The sequence below is a fragment of the Microtus pennsylvanicus genome, chromosome 1 (genome assembly GCF_037038515.1).
Source record: "Microtus pennsylvanicus isolate mMicPen1 chromosome 1, mMicPen1.hap1, whole genome shotgun sequence".
Classification (NCBI taxonomy): Eukaryota; Metazoa; Chordata; class Mammalia; order Rodentia; family Cricetidae; genus Microtus; species Microtus pennsylvanicus.
In genome coordinates, this window is record NC_134579.1 from 38593770 (window position 1) to 38617406 (window position 23637).

General features: G+C 38.5%; 2 protein-coding genes across 5 annotated transcripts in view; one reads left to right on the forward strand and one right to left on the reverse strand.

The window, feature by feature from the left end:
• Positions 1–23637, forward strand: part of Cmss1 (cms1 ribosomal small subunit homolog) — a 292336-nt gene that overhangs the window by 78524 nt on the left and 190175 nt on the right. The window lies entirely within an intron of this gene.
• Filip1l (filamin A interacting protein 1 like) overlaps positions 1–23637 on the reverse strand; it is a 241563-nt gene that overhangs the window by 74871 nt on the left and 143055 nt on the right. For both annotated transcript variants that reach the window (XM_075961843.1, XM_075961854.1), the window contains exons 2-4: positions 15634–15886; positions 14722–14895; positions 9833–10011 (exon numbers count right to left, since the gene is read on the reverse strand). In XM_075961843.1, coding sequence (XP_075817958.1) covers positions 9833–10011; positions 14722–14895; positions 15634–15876 — 596 coding nt within the window. In that variant the 5' untranslated portion in view covers positions 15877–15886. The remainder of the gene's footprint in view (positions 1–9832; positions 10012–14721; positions 14896–15633; positions 15887–23637) is intronic.

Sequence of the window (23637 nt, forward strand, 5' to 3'; positions counted from 1 at the left end):
ATCATATTGGCAAGATCAAAATACTCCTTAGAGAAATGTTATTATCTTTTAGTGATATTTTTTTGATGAAGTACTAGGGCTTTTCCTTCATAAATAATTCTTCAAAACTCATAGCCCAAGTCAGTAGGAGAGTCTGATTCATCTCACTGACATTCACTTTAAGCAAGCTTTCACATCATATGTTTAAATGAGGTCATAGTCAAGATTATTCCCAGATAAATTTATAAAGCATACACTGAGAGACTCTCCATTATTGTTGTTAGTATAAATGTCTACAGCTGGCCTTTTAGCTGTGTGTTTCAAACTCCTTAAATAAAAGAGTTTTATAACTTTGGCCCAGTAATCTATAGCTAAGAATTAATCCTAAAGCAACAATTAGGAGTTAGCATAAATTAATTGGAGTGAGGCTATCATAATATTCTTTATAATAAAGGAAAGAGGAAGGAATCTAAATGCTTACAAAGGGTGCTCTGTTAAATTGTAATATATCTACATGCTATAGTTAAGAACTTAGGACTATGTTCTTGATATTTTTGTTAGTGAAAAATTATAGGACACAAAAAGTATATAACTGGAGTGGCTTTTTTAATTTTGTTTCTGTGGCTTTTTTAATTTTGGTGGTTGCTGTTATGTTATATATAACTTCGGAGTCTCCTTTTGGGGTTATCCTATCCTGTAGTTCCTTAATAAAGTGCCCATCTGCCCCATCTGTCTCACACTTATTCTGCTCTTCTCATTACAACTGATTGTCTTATATTCTGTTCTCCCACAACCATGCTAATTGAAAGGGCTAACCTAGGAGACGAGGTGAGTGGAAAACCATATAAAAAAATTAACCAGAAACACAAAGATTGCCTGTCCTCTCTCATGTGGATCTGAGCTAATACTGTTTACATGGACGTAGGGAGTAGGAACGGGTGCAGCCTGTAAAACTAGACAGACTGGGACAGGACGTAAAAGGTGTTGAGGAAGGGGGACGCACGAACGTCGAGGGAGGTGAGTGAAATGATACGGAGTGGGTCGGGAGAGAGAAGTGAAAGAAGGGCCAACAGACGGTTTGCTGAGAATGCCACAGTGAGACCTAATATTGTATATGGCAATTAAATTTCTTAATTAAACTTATGTTAATGTTTTAATGCTTTAAAATGTACATGAGAAGACCTATGAAGTAAATCAGAAGTAAGTCCACTTTTCTTAGAGTGGGAATGTGTGATGTTGTGCGGTTCAGTTCAGGAGAGAGGATGCAATAGTGTGTGGAGTCTTGACTGGTGATAGGCCAGGGTGGAGACCTGGGGTCTTTTGCACTTAAAGCTATCACCCTAGGTGAGTGACTTTTGTACATGTGACAGGCTGTGTGCTTCTCAGTACCACCACACTGAACATTTCTGCTCATGTAGAATGACTTCCCCCAACGGTACCTAATTGGTGTGAGGTTTAAACCAGAGGTCACTGAGCACTGTTCTACTTCAGCTCATTGTTCCGTCCTTTTAGGTTATTAGACAGTGTCAAAGGACCTCTATGCTGAAGTGCAGCTGTGACTCTGCCTCCTCTGTATCCCATTTTCATCTGTCTCTCACTCCTCGTTGCTGCTGCTTACATCTGTGTCTGTCTTGAACAGCATTTTCCTTGATGGTTCTCATTCACATCCTCAGAGCCAAACCAAAGATCTAATTAAATTCCTGACAATCTTCAGAATTCCCCATGGCATGGCCCAAAATGTAAACAAAGCACTCTGAAGACAGACAGCTGTAAAGAATGTAATTCTGTTGCTTAATTGTATGTGTCCACTTGATTGGACCATAGGATGCAGATTACTGGCTAAGCGATATTTTGGACTGTGTCCTATTTATCGAATAAGTTATGTTTGAAGAAGGAGACTGAGTAGAGTATCTGCCCCTCCCCAGTGTTGGTGGGCATCACCAACCTTTTAAAGGCCAGAACAGAACAGAAAGTCAGGAGAAAGGTGAATGACGAACCATCAGCCTGCACTGAGCTGTGTCACTCTTGGATTATAGTACTTCAGACATAGCCTGGAATTTGGACAGCTGCTCTCAGGTTTTCAAATTGCATTGCTGCTTTTCCTGGCCCAACAGTTTGCAGATGGGAGACCATGCAACTGTATAGTATTTATAATTATGTAGGCCAACATATTGCAATAAATGTCTTTCTGGGTGCATAATATGTATCTATATGTAATGGGTGCTTAATATGTATCTATATGTAATGTCCCCTTTTGTCTGGAAAATGCTTCCTAATTCAGTGGCAGTCTCTATTATTATACTCCCTGTGTAGGTTGTAACTTAGTTATTACAATGAAATCCATGTATTTTTTTCCATTTAAGTAAGTTCAAGAACAATTTTATTGGAATTTCAGAGAAAACCAACAGGGAAAGCAAGCTGAAAATCTTAGCAGCTGCCAAGAAGAGGGAGATTGAAAAGAGGAATGAGCTAGACATGTCTTTAAGTTAGGGTCCCAGAAGGCAGGCAGGTGTGGCAGAAGTGGGTAGTGAGCTTCAAAGTATCCTGGAAAGGATGCTTTAGGCAGCAGATGAAGAAAAGAGAACAGGAAGAAGGAAAAAGACAACATATTACACTTTTATGAGTAAACAGCTTTATCAGGTACTTTCTTTACACTTTCATCAGAAAACAACTGCCTGACAGAGGCTCCCTACGCAGCAGCTCCGGAGAGCCACATTATCTATTTATTTATTTGTTTGCTTTTTTGTTTATTTATTGGTTTCTCGAGACAGGGTTTCTCTAACTTTAAAGCCTGTCTGGGAGCTCACTTCGTAGACCAGGCTGGCCTCAAACTCACAGAGATCAGCCTCTCTGCCTTCCTGGTGTTAGGACTAAAGGTGCATACCACTACCACCCAGCCCACTTTTCTTTTAACTGGAAACAGGGTCTTAAAGAGATACCTTGTTCAAGGTCAGATAGTGCATTAGACTGGACACCTTTCTCCAAACCTCAGCTCTCCTGCCCCGAGTTTCTGCTGTTAACTCAGCTATCTTGGGCCTTCTGTAAGGCCTGCCTGTGCATTGATACTACTCATCACTGCCAGTCCTTCCAATCCTGATAGCTTGATATGTTTGTATTCACATCTCAAGGGTTAATATACTCCTGGGACAGTTTACTTGCAAGTTACAGATTCAGGACACAGTTCAATTCCAACATACAACCTTGATTTCTATGTCTGAGTCTGTAATTTTCATTGTGCGCTGCTTTACTACTCTTCTTCATCTTTGTATTTTACGGCCTGAATGGAAGGGAACCTTGGTACATTCAGTCTTTAGATTCCTCCTTTACAGGGCTGTTAAGCAAGAAACTGTGAGCCAGTCAGTAGATATATTTACCAGTACTGATGTATTTTCTGAATTTAGTGCTTTGCTGGCTATAGAATAGTCAACAGTTCTTAAATTCCTCTTTGCCTGAACCTTCATAATTCTGCAACTTTAGTTTCTATACCATAAAATTAGCAGGTGAGTTCTTCCTGAATTACCCATAAATTATTTTATGACTGTCTTGCATTTTCAACTGTATTGTGGTTAGGTTGTCATTGTCTTCTGGATCTCCTGTAATACCAAGTCCAAGGTTTGGGTACATAGTAACGATAATTCTAGAGAGAGTAGCATTGAGTATATTGTTAGGAGATCTGTGATGTGGGATTCCCCTCTGTATGCTGTGGGATTCCCCTCTGTATGCTGTGAAGAGGGAGATCCCACATCAGACCTGACTCCAGCTCTGGCTATGTATTTATTCAATAACAAGATTTTTGGACTTCTTATTTGGAACTTAGTAGCCCCCCCTCTTTTTCAGTTCAAAAATCAGAAGGTTGATCTATCTTCATCATAGGTCTGTTCTAGCTCAAATTGTAAGATTCTGAGATTTCTGTACCTTTTGTTATTTACCTGACTACTAGTGCTTTAATTGTAGCGGCACTATCATGATTAGAAAGGTTATAAATGTCCCAGATTTGCAGATGGTATTAGGTTTAGTTTGGAACAGTGAAGTACACTGAAATCTAGATGACCTTTAAGAATGGAAATACTGATTTGCAATTGGAAGTTAACAGTAGAGGCATCCTCACTCTTACCAGCATCAGTGACTGACTGACGTGGCCCAAGTTCTCACATCTTTAAGCTCCTAGTTCATCATTGGACCACACTGTGTTGGTTAGGTTTTCTTTTAGACTGCTTCTTAACATCCCTAGTCTTTTGAATGGGCTAAATTTGCTAATCATTATACAGCCAATTTTACATTTAAAATCATTTGTGAAGTTTAGCTTAGCTTCCTGGGAAGGAAGAACAATCAAATAGCATCAGTGCTGCATACAAACTCTGACCTCTCTAATTATGTGGCATGTATAAAAACCGCTGATTGTGCAGTGACATGGATATGGTTTTGTGGTGTCTGTTAAAAGCTCAGCTGTGATGTAGACTCTTAAATGCGTATTTGGTGTTCATGAAGTAATTCCATCTCTGCATCCCTGCATAGCTCCTCTGCTAGGTATCAAGTGGGGTGTATGAAGAGAAGATTGATTACACAGTTCTGTATAGAGTACATTACCAAAATATGTATTTATGGTAGGTCTCCATTTTGTTCTGACAAATAACTGGATATCCACGACAAAGGTCAAGTGGAGAGCTGTCATTCACTTTACTACTTGCTGGACATAGTCTAGAGAATATGTAATACAAATAACTCCTTCCCAGAAAACTGAAAGGAAATGATTGCATTTGTATGCAATTTAGTCTACAACAATAGTTGAGTGTGCATGAAATTTAAGACTGCTGGCTTTCCAAATATTACTTTTAAAAAGTGAAATTTTAAAGCATTGTATCAGGGTGTTTTGTTTTGTGGGATATTGGAAAAGCTGACATTTAAGACAAAAGATGTTAAAAATCCTAACGGTCATAGTTTTGAGACATAAAATTCTCTGATGAGCTTGTTGATTTCTCTTGAATAGTTTGCCATGTTATTTTACTATATGGTGACTTTCTTCTGTATATTGAAATGTCTTATATGCCACACAATTTCAAATCTACTGTAGTGTCTGCCTTTTACAGTAATGAGGAGATGAAGCTCTCCCTCAACTCCATGAGTCTCTTTTATAGGATTGTCTTGTGGCCAGTATACAGTTATATGTTTTTAATGAACCAGTGAGTGACGGATAAGCCACAGTAGTAAGCTGAGAGCCTAGGTACTTAACTCAGTTAAGTAAAAATTTAGATATTGATATATTCATTATTGTTGTGTTTCAAGAGATTATATCCAAAGCCTCCAGAGAGTTTTGATGTTTTTGGAGAGGAGTTGAAAGTTATCTAATGACAGTAGGATCAAATAGGACTCAATATTTCCATCATCTTGCCTGAAGCAAGTCTACAATAATAGGAATAAAGTTTCTTCTTGTCAAAGGAAGGGGTAAAAGTGGTTTGTTATTCACTAAAACCTAACAGCTAAGGAGTAGAGTGTGATTAAATCACCAACCTTGGAATGTAGACCCCTGATGACCTTCCTCCATGAATGTAGACCCCTGTTGACCTTCCTCCATGAATGTAGACCCTGTTGACCTTCCTCCATGAATGTAGACCCCTGTTGACCTTCCTCTAGGAGTCAGGATGCCAAAGTCAGTCATTGGCTAGGACAGGAATAGGAAGTCAATATTCTTGTGATGCCTTCCTGGTATTGCTCCTAAGAAGCTAATGCAAGTTTCTAGTCTGTAAAGTTGAATTATCACCGCTAAATGACTTGGCCGAAATACTCAGAAAAGTAATTTAGGGCTTTAGAAACATGTAGGGTTGAAACCACACTTTTATGTAATTGCCGTAACAATATTTGCTTCCTGCCTTAGCTCTTTCAGAGGCATCAATACAGTAATAGATGTGGTTTGCTTTAGTCAGAGAGTGAACGTCTTTTCAAGAAGACTCTTTTACTCCTTTACATACCCCCCCCCCCCCATTTACACTAAAGAAAAATTCTGCAGGCCTTTTTTTTTAAGTATTCACTTATGGGAAATTTTTATAAAATTACACTGACTGAAAGTGATTTTTGTTTGGCTTTCTTGTGAAGTCATCCAGAAAGGCCAAAAATTACTGGCATTGCTTTTGTGTAAAACTTTTCACATAGACTCCATTTGTAATTCAGCCAAGTATATATAACTCAGGTCATCAGTGACACACATACTCACTCAACAGAACTGGTCACTAAGCAAAAAGCTGTCATGAAACATGGTGTGATAAGGTAGTGTGGACCCATCAAACTATGCAGATTACAGCTAGGGAATCTTTATGTTAACAAGCATGATTTTCAGGACTGATCCCTGACCCCTCCCACCCTCAAGTGGGGAAGCCAATTGCTTACTGATTATGACAGCGACATCACTTGGCAAACATTTTGGCCTGAACTCAATGTGTGACATCAGGCTCCTTTAGGCTTTTTCACATAAAATGAATTCTCCAAAGAAAACACAAAGCCTGAACCTTCATTTGAAATCCATTATAGTATCCTCTAAGGGCTCATTAATTACCTCAGTAATATCTTACTTAATTTTTTTCTGTGCAGATATTAACTAATACTTAAATGCTAAACCCTCACAATGTTTTTTATTTTCAGACTTTTAAGTCAGATAATCTTTTGTAGCTGTACTCACCCAACCCCCTTTTAAGTGGGGTTTATATCTTTTGTTTCACTGTAGTTTGCAAGTCCACAAGTTTTCAAGTGACTTACATCACCTTGTGGAAGTAAACAATACTCTTTGTTCCTCTAAGGAAAGTTAGTCTTGCTTTGTGAAGGGGTGACTGTCACCACAGTTTAAAGAGTTCAGTGATGGCATGTTGCCTTTACATGCCACTTGAAATGAGACACTGATGTTTCATTTTCTCTTTTGTAATCAAGTGCTGTGTGTGCTTACCTGAAACCCTAGAGTTTCTCCCACTGGAGTTTCCCCCTTTTTCTGTTAGGTGGTGTTCACTCAGAAATCTCATGTTCATGGCCTTAAAGTAGGTAGGTATCAGTCATGCCACAACAGGCTTACAGCCTCCTTGCATCAGCCTGGAGCAATTGTTGAGGGGGAATGTACCAACAGTTCCAAGAGACAGGAAATGGATGTGCAGACAAGGTAAAGGAAGAAGTTTCAGTGTGTTATGTGAGGAGAAGGTAAGTTTGATATTCTCACACCCAGATCGTCCCATTTGGAAACTTTTCCTTGACAAATGGAAACAAATGAATCCTCACTTATCTGTTACACTGGCTAAGCAGCAATCTAATTTAGTCCCCATTCCCACTTCTTTGCAGTGCCTGTTCAGTTTGATTATCCTTTAAGACTTTGCATCCTGTAAGACAAACACTATCCACTGAACTTCTTTAGCTCTTGTGTGACCTGTAGAAATGCCATCATTAGCAGACTGACTCCAAGGTATACACTTGACTCTTTCTTTCCCTCTAGCCTGTGCCCTCTTTTCACTGGTCTTTTCTTTGCATTTCTGAGCTATTCCTCTTTGCTTTCTGAATTAAGCAACCATATCCATCTGCCTCCCAGGGTTACAGTGTTACTGTGGATGGCCTCCCAGCCTTGCTCCAGAAGATGAGCGATGGGAACATGAGAACCATGCCCCATTCGTTAGCCTTTCACATTCTCAGCCAGAATCTCTGTCATCTTGCCGTAGTATGTGGTCAGCCCCTGGAAGGGGACAGCCTGCACCTCTTTGTTCTCTGACCATGGTCAGTGAGTGTTCACGATAAGGAGAGATGAAAGAAAGTGTCGGTTAGTAGGTTAATGCCAAGACAGTATGGCAGCCAAATGAGGCCACCAGTGCCAAACCACAGGGGTTCAAAATAATACTTAATATCATTGTCTCATTGACTAAGAAATCGTATATTTATAATGTCTGAGTTGAATCTTCGCTTGGCGCCAAATATCTTGAACTTTTAAAATCTGTTCTTGCAAATATCTCCGAGTTCATGAGGTTCAAATTTGCTAGGACATCTCTCACCTTTGTCCCCATTTCTCATGTATAAAATAAACCTCCTAGAGGGGGGATAGAATGGGTATAAGGACAGGTATTCTTAAGTGAATGTTGACCATGAAATTATCTGAAAAGAAATGAGACTTCACCATTAGTGGAGACATTGATAGAACTTTAGCTTTCTAGCTAACATACTAACTGGAAATCTATTGGCCCAGTTTGGTGGTGTAAGCACTCAGGAGGCTGAGGCAGGTTTGGTTCACTGTCAAAGTCAGTCTGCACAACACAACAAGACTGTGTCTCAAAAACAATACAAAACAAAACAAATACTTGAATAAAGCAGTTGAGATTGCTAGTGTTTTGAAAATTTGAGCTCACAGATCATGTTCCTGCATTATTCTGATTGTTAGACTTTAGTGTCAACAGTGTGACTCTTGCACATGTAGAAATTGATTTCGCAGACAGTGTCGTGCGGAGTGGTCCGATTGCCCTTTTGTATAGTGGGGATGTCCACACTGTTGATGCTGATGCAGAGTAGGTCAAAGTTGAACAAGTTACCAGCCTTGTGTATGTTAATAAAAGATTTGTCAACCAAACTACTTTTGAGAACATACTTCTCAAATACTGGTTCACACCTGGAACAACTATTCTCATCCATTGTTCAAAGCTTTGTACTGGCTTCTCCCCATGTCTTAGTGATATGGCCCTTTAAGCTCTTCTGGTGTCTTCCATGTCACAAGATCTAGTGCATTCCCATGTTTTTTGTTCTGTTTTGATTTCTTGTTTGCTTGTTTTCTGATTGACTGCCCACTCATTTTTGTTTGTTTGCTTTGTTCACATTTTTCCTTAGTTTCATGAACTTTCTCTTCTTTCTGGTTTTTCCATCCTTGGGCTGCTTTTCATTTTGTTGTTGGTTTGGTTTGGTTTGGTTTTTGGTTTTTGTTTGTTTTCTCTTTTCTTGGCTTTCTTTACTAAGTTCCCAGAAAACAGATAAGCACTGATTCTAGGGTTCCATTGTCAACATTTTTTCTCCTGATGACTCCTGCACACACAGCTTTAACTGTTACCCATTGCAAATTCGCACATAAACCCATACATACTTTTTAGACCTGTATTTCTGCCATAGGTAAAATTCATACATATGTTTTTCTTCTAGATTTTGGAAGTCACCAAAATCTGTGTCCTGTTTCCATATTCACAGCTTGGTGCATAGCCAGAATGCCAGCTAAATAACTGCTATGAGCAGTGCGCATCTCTTCAGTCTCAACAGTTGCTATGTGGACTCCCCATCATAAATATTTCCTGTTTACACCCTCATCTCCCTTATCTGGGCAGTTGCCTCCAAAGCAGGTTTCCTGCCTCCAGTCATCAGCTCTTGCAGTCTTTCCTCCATGCTGCTTTTATTGTTCTTTAAGAACGCATACCTGCTGACCTCACTTTCCTTCTCACAGTTCTCTTATTGCCTCAGTCGTGCAGACACTGCGTGCTCTGAGTGTTTATATGGGCGCCTGACTCTCCTTTTCTCGTCCTGCCCTTGCAGCCTCTTCTGTGGCTATGGTTGGCTTCCCTCAGGACCCAAGACATTTCTTCCACACCACTTGCTCCTACACATATTTCTCCTCTTATGGACAATTTCTCCTAGTCTTTTATGCAGTTTTCTTAGAGGACTGGGAATTCAATATTTATATTTCCATAATTATTATTGAACTGTATTGACAATGCCTTTAGATATGTGTTTCCCTCACATTGGACCGTAAGGTCTTTGAGACCAGAATGTGTTTCATTTTAACCCTTGTAGTACTTCTAGACCATAGTAACATGTAATACCAAAGCAGAAGGGTCATTGTTTCGTCCAGTGCAGCTCTTACCTTTCACACTCCTGTTCCAACAAGTTTATGAATTCATCGCTCCTCTCCATATATTCTTTATGTTTTTTCTTCTCTTCCTCCATCTCCATTATGGTTTGCCTGTGAGACTTTTCTACCATTAAAAGTTGTTCCAGAATTCGTCTGTGAGAGTCTTTATGCTTTTCTATGACTTTATCCAACTACAAAAAAAAATGCATTTATTGCCTGTTAATTACAAATTACTCAGAATACTTCCATTAAATGCAAGATATAACTGATAAAATACTGTTTTTTGCTTTGTTTTATCATATAAGTTTAAAAATATTGTGGCTCATTATGAATTTAATGCCAACTACCATTTTATAATATTTTAGGCACATCTTAAAAGACAAACAATTAACTAAAAATCCAAGCCACAAGCTAACTAAGTTATTTGGTGGGGGGAAGCAGAACTAAGAAGTTTTTTAGAACCCAGTGAACTCCGTCTGACTTCTAAATTCTCACCTCGGCTGTTCAGGTTTCTTGTGCAGGTTTGTGATTACAATTTGTCACCTTTTAAAAGGAGTTGGTTATATTATTCTTGATGATTTTTAATAAACTTGGTCTGTCATTTTGTGAACACTGAAACATATAAATTGTGTTGCCTGCCTGCAGAGGCATTGCTAACTAATATCTAGTTTCTGAGAAGGTGGTCTTTTTTTTTTCTAAAAGAACATTTTAAACCACTTTATAGACATCTGAAATTTTCATCTTAGTGCCATGGAGAAACCAGGAGAGATTTGATATTTGAACTGTTAGTGTTTTATTTTCAGTAAGAAGATGAGATAAATGCATGGAAAGCTGGGAACAGTGTAAGTGTTTGTATCAGTAACTACTAAAGGTGATCAGAGTGGCAGGCCTCTCTCAACTAGCTTTGGAGATGAAAACAGCAATACTTGTGAGCTCTTTCAGGGGCCAGCAGAAGTAGTACTGCCAAAGCATTATTTACTGTAGAGAAGAGCTAAGTAAGCTGCTTTTAGAATTTAAGAATCAAATAATGAGAAGATTAACCTATTAATATTACAGTGCTGTAGGGAAAACATTCAATTAAATTTGATCCTTGAATTACATAAATAAATATCTAAAAGTAGCTTGCTAAATGCAAAAGAATAAAATAAAAATGTATCTGTCCTTACACAACTGCTGGATGTGTGCTTTAACTTTAGCCACCCAGCATCCATACAATATAGGTTTAGATGAAAGTCTTTAGATTATACAACACCATGTACAGTGAATATATACTATGAAAATTTTCTTTTAAAAGAAAAGCAGTCATATAATAGATCATCATCTAGCTTGTAATGAATTAAAATAAAAACTTTATTCACTCTAAAGACAAGATATAGATGCATGAAGTTTTGCTTTCTAGTGTGTTTGTTCCATCTCGTCTAATGATTAGTGGTTTCTTCATCAGAGACTTGAGAGGAAGGCTTTAAAGAGTTACTGCCATGATTTGTTACATAGTCTGTTGACACTTCAGTGGTCTCTCCTCTAGTTCTTCCCATTCTTTCCTTATGACTGATAGTGCCAACTTTCACCAATGGGAATACGCAGGCTCTGTTCCAGTATTCTCAACTTGTGGGTTGCAACCCCTTTGGGGGTCAACTAGCAAGTATTTATATTACAATTCATAACAGTTGTAAAACTGTAGTTATGAAGTAGTAACAAAACTAATTTTTATGGTTGGAGGTCACCACAATATGAGGAACTGTATTAAAGGGTCACGGCATTAGGAAAGTTGAGAACCAAGACTCTAGTCATAGTCAACTGTATCCTCTGTCACAACGATCCTGTTTTCATTTTGCTATCCATTTTTCCCAGCCAGCTTTGAGCCACATTAGTTTCAGGCAGGTCTTAGAACACACACTGATACTAGATTGCTAAGACCTAGGAGCCCTTTTCTCCTTCCCCCCCAAAACTTCTCTGTTCCCCACTCACTGCTTTACAGAACTGTTTGCTTCCCATATCAAAGCCCAATTCACATTCCATCACTCTAGAAGGATGGTTTGAATTTCCTATATGTTATCCAGTGCAATCCCCAGACAGCTTGTATTCTCAGAAGAGCAATAATGGAAAAGCTGTTGCATAACAACCTCTTAGAGAAGATGCTCCCTGCAAGAGTCTTGTTGATTCTGGAGATGCTTTGGCTTGTATTTGAAGTCTTATTTCATGACTTAATTATTTGGTATGCCTTTTAGAAGACATGCCAGTGGTTTTTGCTTCAGTCTCTTCTCACTCCTGACAGATCATACAATGAACCGTACACATCCTGAGTGGTGGGACACATGGGAGTTTGGCAAAGTCACTTTCTAGTTCATACTCCATATTCTTCATTTATAAGGTAAATGGATGGACTTAATGATTTCTGGGATCAAGTCTGGTGCCTTAATTTTTACAAGGGACAAGTATTTAAGTGTCTCTTCTTTCATTTGCATGCCAAGGTCTTATGCTTTCACTCATGTATCACCTAGGACTGTTGTGAGACACTGTATCATGATGTGCTGAAGGATTATCAGAAGCTACCCCTTTCTCTGATCTATCCTTCCTTGTAGTTTGCCGGATAGGAAACAGCAATACTTGTTAGCCATTTCTGTGGACACCAGGATAGGAAATTTAAGAAATAGCTTTCTAATGTTTACCGTACAGTGATAACTTCCAGTTAATCAGCCTGACTCCTGCCCCATACAATCAAAACCCTTCTGATAATTTAATGATATAGTTTCACAATATAATCTTCATTATTGCTGGAGATAGAATTTGACTATGTTCCATCTGATTAATCCCAACTCATCCTTTGGATCTTGACTTCTTGGTTCCTTTTGCATTCTTCCTCCCTTTTATCCCACCTCATAGTAATCTGTGCTGTAGTTGCTTCTTAGCTCTTATGTCATCTGGCCTCTCTTAGATAGTATGCATCCTGGAAGAAGGACTCGTGATGATCTTTATACATTAGCTTTTCAGTACGTGTTAATTAAGTGAATGAGTGCAGTGAAATGTAGAAGGTAAATTCTGTAAAATCTTTTTAAATCGTCTTAAGACCCTGGTGCTGAAGTATCTTTGACGCGCTAAATGTTAAATTTTCTGTGATGACTTTAAAAAGAACTGTTAATACATTAAGCATACTCCAGTATCTTTACAAATCAACCTCTAATGTAGAACTCCAAATTCTAAAGAAGCACAAAGTTTCAAAGTTTATGCAAAGAGTTCTGGTCCTTTCCTCCCTCCTTTCCATACTCTACCCCCAAACCAGTCCTATCTTGTAGGGGAAGCCCAGCCCAATGGGGGGCATGTTCGCCTCGGGCTAATGTTTACGTATAAATCTGGGCGGGGCGGGTGTGGGGGGTCCTCCATCGCTGGATCCCTGGTGTTGTAAGCTAGCCCTTCATTAAAATTTGCTGTTTCATATTAAGCTAGCCTGGTTATTATGCCGCATACACTATCTTTTCTCTGGCTCACTGCCCCCCCCCCCCGCATACTCCATTCTCCATTCTCCTTCAGTGTTCCTCCCATGTTCTCTAGCAAAGGGAAGTGTTCTTGTAATGTATTTTTTCCTTCATGTGCAAAGAATGTTGCATTTGTAAAGCAAGAAGACAGTAGAACACCAGGCAGTGGTGGTAAAAAAAAAAAAAAAAAAAACCTTTAATCCCAGCACTGGGAAGGGTGAGGCAGGCAGATCTCTATGAGTTCAAGGCAGTCTGGTCTACAGAGCGAGTAGCAGGACAGGCTCCAAAACTACAGAGAGAAACTGTGCCTCAAAAAACCAGAGAGAGACAGAGACAGAGAAGGAATAACATTCAGGGACATTGCCATTTGATGAGTTCTGTTCAGGATATTTGCACGAGCCATCAATTTGCATCGCACCTCATGTAGCTGGTGTGTTTGTCAAACCTAGCGGAAGCATGTAGGGAGCCAGGATAGTGTTAACACTGTTGACGCGCATGCAGGCTCAGTTCCTTTTGTTTAAAATTTGGATTAAAGCATAAATCAACAGACTTTGGGTGGTCTCATCCTCATCACTTAGAGAAGTACATTCACATGACCAAACTACTTCAGAATTTGGCAAGGCGGTATTCTTCTCTCATGATATTCCCAAGACAAGAATAGCAAGAACACTAGAGCTCAATCTTGAACTAGATTGCCAGAGAAGTGGGGGTGGGGTCTAAAACTTGCTTTTATTCTCTCAGCCTTAACTCAGGTTCTCAGTTGTTTACTTTTATAAAAATGAAAATTGTGGAAGTTTCCACTCAGGTTTCTGAGGGAAACAAAAGAGTAAGAAAGGATGCCAGGGCTTTAGGAATTTCAACATAGAAAAAGGAGCAAGAAGCACTTCATCTCTGGGTAAGGGTGGCCATGTATGGGCTGCTTACCCTTGCCACTACAGGATGCTGTGGGCAGTAGAAAGGTCTTTGTTGTCAGTAGATGTTTGAAGGACAGATGCCATCATTTTAAAACTCAATCTCTTGGGCAGTTTAGGCCGTTTCTTTTTATTTAATGCTTGAACTTTCTATGACATAATACCTTAGTGTTGAATACCTTGATGATTGAACTCGATAATTTTTATTATAGTCTGGATAGACTTTAAGCCCCCAAAGAAATACATATCCTTGCAGGATTCATATGTATGTGTATTATTCCAATTTATGTTTCAGTCCTGATAGTGAGAAATGAACCAAGTGCATCTCAGCCGTCATTCATCTTTCTCCCCCATTGACCTTACAGTGTTCATCTTTTTGGGTGGGTTTGAAAAGCATTAGGAAATGGCATTGTGAGCTGAAAGGGAATGCACATCACCACTACTTGCTAAGGCCCAGTCTCCTGCCTGGCAGGCGTGCTTCTGCCATCTAAGTGCCCATGCCTACTGTGGTACCTACCTCATTCATTGGTTTCTCATAGATGTCCTCCTGCCAGGGGGCAGATTTTGCTTGAAAGGCATCTCTCTGGAGAGCCTCCAACACCTTCTTTGGCGTGACAAACCCATATTGAGCTTCCAGCAAAGCCAAGTCCATTTTTTCAGCCCTTAAAATGCCTATGACTTCATCTCGAGCCTGGAAGAACAAATAGTATTGCAGAAAGATTACTTATCTGCCCCAGAACTCAGAGCATAGTCTCTTGTGATAATTGGTGATATTTCTTATTCTCTTTCAAATATAAGTGAACCATATTTTATTATAGTAATCTTTGGGGAAGGAAACAGAACTATGTCCCTTCATCCTTTTTACTAAACACCACTTACACATTATCAGTATTTTACAAAATGATCACTGTACTACATTGGGGGAAGGTTTCGTTGGTCTCTAATGGAAGATAAGATACCCCTCAGAGGACTGTATTTTGAGCTTTTAGAAGTTAGGAAGTAAAATTCGTCTTATGTATAGCAGCTGTTTTTAGGTTTTTATATAAATAAAATGATTAATAAAGCCGAGGAGCCAGTTTACATGGAATGTGGAATGCTTATTGTTATTTAAACCAATCCAGAAGTCTTCTGGCCCGATTGTTGAGATATGCCTGTGAGCTAAGGCTCCCAAGCCGCATGAGCAGAGGTTGTGACCTTTCACAGCATTCATGCCAACTATATGTCATAATGGCAACCCGTTTTTAGATGTGATTGATTGTAATTGTGTTTTGAGTTGGTAGAAGAGAATTCTGTTTGTGTAGTAAATGTTTTGCTTTTGGGTATACACAAGTGTGAACCACAGCTATTGATTTCTTTAGCAGCAAGCACACCAAATTCATAAGCCGGCTTCCCCTTAGATCAAGGAAGGACTGGCCCCAACCCAGCTGACCTGCAGTTCTCCCTCCAGAATACTGAGTAGAAATAGTAAGTCATCTCTTGAGAGGTCTTCTGCTTGGTGGCCTTTGCCAGTGTGTGACTTCTCTGGCGTAGGGTGTGGAAGGACCCCATCTGTCTCACTAGAGGGGTCTTTTTCTTGTTCTCTGTGCTTCATGTCCTGGAGAGTAGGGAATTTGCTATGTCTTGGGAAATGCTTTGGGGCTGAGCCCTCAGTGTTGCTGCTTCTGGAACGCATTCTTCAAGGACTGGAAGAAGAGAAGACAATTTGTAATCTTACTAGAAGTAGAGTTTTATAAGTACCAATTACTGCTCTAACAACTCCACACTCTTGTTATATTTGACTTGATCTTTCTAATATGTAAACAGAGAAGGGTATTACCAGATTCATAAATCACCGTCTTATTTACACTTCTCTTTTTAAAGTCAACATTTTAAAAGCTTGTTCTGCTGTGATTAAAGCCACTTATGTCCATGGGTAAACAGCCTGTGTTTGTACTTCTTCCACCACACATTCCACTACAAGAACCTAGGTCATACCTCCAACTGTGGCCGAGTGCTCACTTACAAGGAGGCATACTTAACCTAATTGTAAAAGGATGAACTTGCTAATGATTTGTCTTTAGTTTACATTATTTCCTTTTGAAGTTGTTGGTTGTTGTTTTTTTATGTATGTTTTTGCCTTCTTAACTTCTTAGCTTTGGCACATTAAGATAGGAACACCGAATGTCTGCTAGAGAATACTTTTGGTTACTTTGTTTTTAAGGCAGAGTTTAGTACTAAAAACATTCAGGCCATTCCTTGACTGTATTCCTCATAGTCTACCAGAAGTGTCATTGAGCTAAGTCACAGCTTCTATTTGCACTCCCATCTGTAAAGTAGAGGCACCAGTGCAGAGCAGTTGACTCCATGGACTCCAAGGACCGCATGGACTCCATCTCTGAGGATACAGCTAGCCAGATTAATTGACAAAAAAAAAAAAAAAAAAAAAAAAAAAAAAAAAAAAAAAAAAAAAAAAAAAAAAAAAAAAAACCTCTTTCACCTTTGAAACAGGTTCTGAGCAGTCTCAAGCTTATAGTGGACTCCAGTAACTCACAGGAAGATACATTTTTGATTTTGGTTTTGTTAAGGCAATATCTTCACTATATATAGAACTCATTATGTAGACCAGGCTGTCCTCAAACTTGTGACAATCCTCCTGCCTCTGCCTCCTGAATCCTGGGATTACAGGTACATGCTACCATGTCTAGGTAAATTTTTCTCTCTCTGCTCCTCATCACTAAATCACTGGTACTTACTTTCTGTACACAATAATAGCCTTTAAAATATAAGTGGGGGTGATGATATGATGTGGGATTCCCCTCTGTATGCTGTGAATATTATTAGTTAATAAAAGAACTGCTTTGGGCATATAGCAGAGCTATAGGGTAACAGAGCTAGGTGGGGAAAACTAAACTGAATGCTGGAAGAAAGGAGGAGGAGTTTAGAGAAGCCATGTAACCCCGATTAATAGAAATGGGTTAAATTAATATGTAAGAATTAGTCAATAAGAAGCTAGAGCTAATGGGCCAAGCAGTGATTTAATTAATACAGTTTCTGTATGATTATTTCAGGGCTGAGCAGTCAGGAACCAGCAAGCAGCCTCCCTCCTACAGTGGTACACACAAGCATACAAGTTAACTATTACCATGTACTTGTCAAACACATACTTGTCAAACTTTGCTAAGTAACTGTGAAATAAGAGATAAAATTTTATTATAGATGTAGTTAAACCCACTGTGTATCTCCTCCAGTGCTTACCTTCTTCCCTGCTGCTACAGAAGAAAGTGGTCATCATCTTGAACTTGATGTGTAACATTCCTATATGTATATTTTTATACTTAAAAAAAAATGTGTGCATGTTGCTGAAAAATAGTATTTCTTTGCATGTTTTTAGCTGAGGCAAGTAGCATGTTGATAGGTTTCTGAGACTTGCTTTTTTTATCCCGTATTATTAAAATTCATCTTTGTTTCTTGTTTTGTAGTTTCTATATTTTGCTTTCCGTATAGTATTTTATTGTGTGACTAGTACACCATTTATTCACCAATTTTTCTCTTGATAGATTTTTAAAATAGTTTAATTCTCTTTACCCATGCAAAACAAACACACACTATTAGGAATGTGCCACTCTAAATTTTCTTGCTAATATTTTTCCTAATTATGTGCATTTTTAGAGATATTTTCTAAGGCACAAGAGTGGAATATGTGAAGTATGTGTGTCTGAAATATCACTAGAGATGGTTACTCCTCTAAATGGAGCTTTTACATGCTGCCTCAAGACTCGTGACGACACTGTGAAGGAGAGAATAGTGTCTTCATTGTGTAATGAAGAAACGGAAGCACATGTAGTCACTGAGCCTACATTCATAAAAATGATGCCCAAATGCCAGTGTGCTGTATTGCTTAAGACAAGTTTAGACAACCTGTCTTTAAAAAAAATTCTGTTGCCTGGCTACAGAGAATAACTAATTCTAAGCGCAGTATTGATATAGAGTGATCTGTAGCAACAGCTGTCACTGACTCCTCCCTAAGTAGTCAGGGACCGTTAGTTTATTTGAGAAAAGTAAAAGGACAGAGAAAGGTGTGTGTGTGTGTGTGTCTGTGTGTATTAACTTACAAATAACTAATATAATTTTGTTACTTTGTTACTTGGGCTGGCTCCAAATACCTGGCTGCAGCTATCCTCTGTCTCAGCTTCTGTACTTACTGCAATTAAACAATATCAGGTAGAAATTATGAGTGGAAGATACAACTGGAAAATTCTACTCCAGGTATACTAATTTAGTTGTAAATGGTGTTCATGCACTAGTAAGTTAACATATATATTATGTGCCTTATGAAAATGTATTTAAAGTAAAAGGGGGGAAGATAAATGTAAATTACATTTCTAATTACTGTTCTCCAGTCATTATATTTTCTTGAACACCTCAAGGATGCCCTTGCTCTGCAATATAGGAATAATGGAAAGTTATTACATAAATAAGATATAGTCAAACTAAGTCAATACTGTTCTTGACTTACATTTGCACATGAAGGACAAGGTCATCTTGTGCCTTTCACATAATGTTTTTATTTTATCTTACAATGTTTATATTGGGGGGAGTTGCTGAGGATGGTGCCAGTTAATTTACCTCTGAGCTGCACCAAAACCCTGACATGATTAATGGCAGTTCATGTATCCTAGGATGTACCTTGCCTGATGCTCCCTTCAGTATGAATTTTCAACAGGGTGATTTGCTTCTTGTTCTTTGTGGCCTTCTGTCTCAGGTGTATATTATTGTTCTAAACTATTCTAAAATTAAGATAGTAGCCACAGTGACTCAAAATTCTGTGGTTTATTCCATAGCTTAGTCGATCTTGCATCCCCTTTGGGTATGGTTTGTCTAAAATGCAATCTCTTAACATCCATTTAGCTTTAGGCTATTTGGTTTCCTGGGTTGTCAGCCAGATTGCGTCAATCTCTGACCTCATCCTCTAGTAGGTTAGACCCAAATGCACTGCAACATTCTGAGACTAAAACTCTCTCAAGCTCTTGTTTTGTGGGTAGATACACATCACAAGGCCAGCCCCAGATGCAAGAGTGGGAAAACGGATTCCCCTTGTAGAAGGGGAGAGATACAGCCTCGAAGAAGAATTGAAGCCATTGGGGAAAGGCCACCATACCTATACAATAAAAAAAAATCTAATTTAAAAGTGATAAAATATATTTACTTCTTTAGTTGTGTTTTTCTAAAAGAATTTCTGTGACGTATTTATTCTTATGCCCTTTGATTACATACTCCTATAGGGAACAATTGCTTTCAAATAAGAATCACCTTGTATTCTATTATTAAATTGATAAGTATTCCTCTTCCTTCATCATATTTCCTAAAGTATGCCTTCCAGTACAGCAGGATAACATAACTTCTTTCAGCAGGGAACTTGCTAGGCATTGCTCATAAGCAGTGCCCTTTGTTTCTTAGGCTGCCCAAGCTAAAGCTGAGGACGGAAGGGGCTCTGTATATCTTCTATGTTTGCTTCTCTCCCCTCACTCTTAAGTGGCTTAGCTGAAATCTTCCCCGGGGAAAGCCCGGTGACAATTTGTAAATGGAAAAACAAACACACAAACGACTCCAAACTTTTAATAGGGTCTTTGTTGTTCTTTTCAACATGATTGTAGCCTTTTGTTTTTGTTTTGAACTACCAGTTCTCTTTGGGAACTAAGGTGAGTAGCTCTGCTGGTGATTAGTGAAGCAGTGCTCACACTGAAAACAGATCTAGTCTGCATAGGTGCCTGCTCTACTGAGTGTGTGTGTCTCTACATGTTTACAGTGCTGGAGTTTCCTTCCCCCATCTGCCAACAACCACAACTTGATCAGTAATGAGAAGTAATTATCGAGAGAGAGAAAACAAAGGCATGAATTTCATGATACTCATGCATTGTGTTATCAGTGACTTCATTGTTTCTCTTGGCAGTTTTTTTTTAATACATCTGTGCATGGCCCAGGGATACAAAGTGAGGGAAGAAAATTTTATTTACAGTGGTGGTTTAGGATTTTTTAGTACCACTTTGCAAGAGAGACGTGGAGGGGAGAGAGAGAGAATAACTGCTTCTTTTTTTTTTTTTCCTTTTTTAATAATAAATGTCAAGTAATGGTGTTGTGCTGCTTTGGTAAAGCAGTAGTGGTACACTCCCTTAACTATGTGTCATATGATTGTGCCCTTTGAGTGCATAGACTGAGAATCAGGAAACTTGACTTCCGGTTCCAGTTCTTCCTTTAATTACTGCTTACAAGAGAATTTGGGGCTATGTTGGCCCTACAGGATCATTGAGGATGAGATGAGGACCAGGGGTTGTTCCCTTTGACGTCTACACTGTTTCTTACTCAGTAATGGATCGCCTGACAGCAGCGTTGGGGCCTAAGACTAGATGAGCTCTGAAGTCTTGGGGCTTCCCGCATGAAAGTTTTGTAATTCTCTGTTGTCTTGTATCTATGGATACAAATACCATGTAATTGGCAATGAAAAGTAGATTGTATTTTGTTTTCCCAAGTAGTGACCTCGGTCTGTTTTTCTTTGGTTTAAGCTAGTTGAAATCGTGGTGGATTTTGGTAAGAATGTGTCAAAGTGAGAGAAGGACTACAGAGAATTTACAGGCTTTTTTATTTTTTCATAATTTAGTAATAGGGAACAGGCAAATGTAAATAGAAACTTATTCAGCTAACCTTCTCTTCCTAATATGTATACCCTAATCAAGTCCTTACCCATAAAGATCACTTTTTAAAATCACTTTTTATTAATTTTGTTTATCAAAATTGTTTATTGTACATAATTGGATAGTTATTCAGAACTTTGTTAAATAGTAGTGTATGGTTAATTTTATGTGTGAATTCTGGAAGAAATGTGATGAGAATATTTTATTTGTGTAAAGTAATTTGGAGAAGGCTCAAAAACCAGTTTAAGTTTTTTTCATTTAATATAATATTAAGGTAACTAGTCAAAAGTACTTTGACTGGAAGAAAATAATGCTAGCAGTGATAACTGACATTTATTCAATATTTAACATATACAATCTGACTCTAAATGGTCTTCTGTAATTAACTTTCTTAATCTTTACAAAGCTATCTATTTCTTCTGTCTCCATTTTGCAGGGGAGAAAAATGAATATTGGAATTGTTAAATAACTCACCAAAGTTCATACTTCTAAAAGGATCAAAATTGAGTTTTTATTTGGTCATCTATGTACAACACCCCTAAAACACCACACTGTAGCTACTTAGAAGTTACCAAAGGGTAAAAGAAAGTAGTAAAAGAACATCCTGGTTCGACATTGATAAGTGTCCATGGTGCCACCCCATTTGTTAAATCCCGAGGACCTTGAATTATACATAACTCCAAGTAACATAAATCTACATGCTTTTTTGGCTTTGTAGTAACTGGTCTACTCAGTAAGATTATTTCCCTTCTGTATATTATACATGTCCAGAATCATATCTGAATGCACAGTTATTCTTAAATATCAGTTTTCCTTCTTGACCACCTTGCTAACATTTTGGAATGGGAGAAACATGCCTCAGTACATAATACGAGGTTTGTAGAATTTGGTAGCTCTGGGCTTAAACCCTAGCTCTAGTCCAAGATGACTCTGACAGTGGTCCTTAGCCTTCCTAATGCTGTGACCCTTTAAAACAGTTCTTCATGTTTGTGACCCCCAACCATAAAATTACTTCGTTGCTACTTCATATCTATAATATTGATATTGTTACAAATTGTAATGTAAAAATATCTGATGTAGGACCCCAAAGGGGTTGCAATCCACAAGTTAAGAACCACTGCTCTATGGCCTTGGATCTGAGTCATTCTTTCCATGTGAAATGAAGATAATGGTGCCTGCTAGTGAATTTATGGGGCACTCTGTGAGCACAAGGCTCCTATTGTTCATGCCGGTGTCCCCGTATTTAGAGGAGTTGGACCTCGGTGGGGTTTACTGAATGACTGAATCATGCAGATCTTTCTCAGCAAAGCTAGTTGGGTGAGAGCGGTAGTAAAGGTGATTCATCTGTAAACCACTGACTGCAAGTGTATAAGGAGACTCTAGAATCTACCGAAGCGAGTATAGCCATCCTACATGCCAGACACTGATTTAAGTGTGTCCTATGTGTTATCTTACATATGCTTAAAAGATTTTAGCAAAAATGAAATGATAAACAGCACAGGAAAAGGCTTGACAAAGACAAAGTGAAGTTGTAAACCCATAAGTCCTCAAAGACGAAAAGTGCCTACGAAAAGTTAAATGTGCATTTGTGTACATACATGGTGATGTGCCAGCTGGGCATGTGGCATTAGACCTCAAGGCAAACTAGCAATCTCCTTTTTATTTCACTGAATGTAGAAAACGTTTGATATCACTTCCCCTAATCATGAACTAACTCTCCTCCCACATATATAAATGAGCTGACTGTCCATCGCACTTTTTATTTGATCATCATTAACTTCATTTTGAGGTATGTCATATTTTATTAATACTATATTCTTTAAGCTCAAACATGTAAGAAATTTTAAGTGTGAATTGTTTATTTTGGTTACTAGACAACTAGACAACATCATACAGAGAAATTCTATGCTACCTTGAGGATACTCATTGCTGGGAATGACCCAAAGGTTTAAGTTTGAAGGTGTTTAAAAGCTCATCTTTTGATGATTTTTATTATTAGCTTGTCTGATAGCTTTTCATTTTCCACCTTTCTCTTTATTGAATCATTAGTCTAAAACTTAGTTCCCTCAAAGGGAAATGGACAGAGCTATAGTAAGATACAGGGTTCTCAGCAAAACTGTTTAGGTTTTTAATATCATCTGTCTTATGGTAAATGTGATTCATGTAAGCATTATGAAAACGATTTCTATAAATAGATATTAACAGTGCTAAGTCATAGAACACCAAGGTCATGCTTGCATGGCCAGATTAGGGGAAAAATTCTGTTAGGATTTTATTTGGTCTTTCAAAAAAGTATATTTTTAAAATGTTTCCTTTTATTACCCTGGTCACCAGCATTTGGAGACTCTAAACTCAGCCAGCTCTACTAAACCTGTCTGACAGCCACAAAGACAAATTGAAAATCAGATAACCTAATTTAGCATTTGGCTCTCTTTATCTTTTTCTTCCATTTTCAATTAAAAGAAAGTCACCAACACGTTCCCCTACTGGTATTTTTTTCCTTGTAGGGCAGGGACACAATTTCAGAGAAGGGGATGGAAAATGGAGCCTATGGTTCACATCCATTTCCAGGCTCTAAGAGAAAACATCATCGACTCAAATGTGAAGCAGTCTGATCTTATGTGCCCCACAGTACCAGGAAGTCAGGTCTTGCATTACTACCTGCTCAGTTGTCAAAGTCAGAAAAGGCCGTCCCTTGTTAGTAGATGCAGCCCAGTTCCCAGTAACTTCAGGTCATATACCTAGTTCTTTCTCAGAGCAAAAGC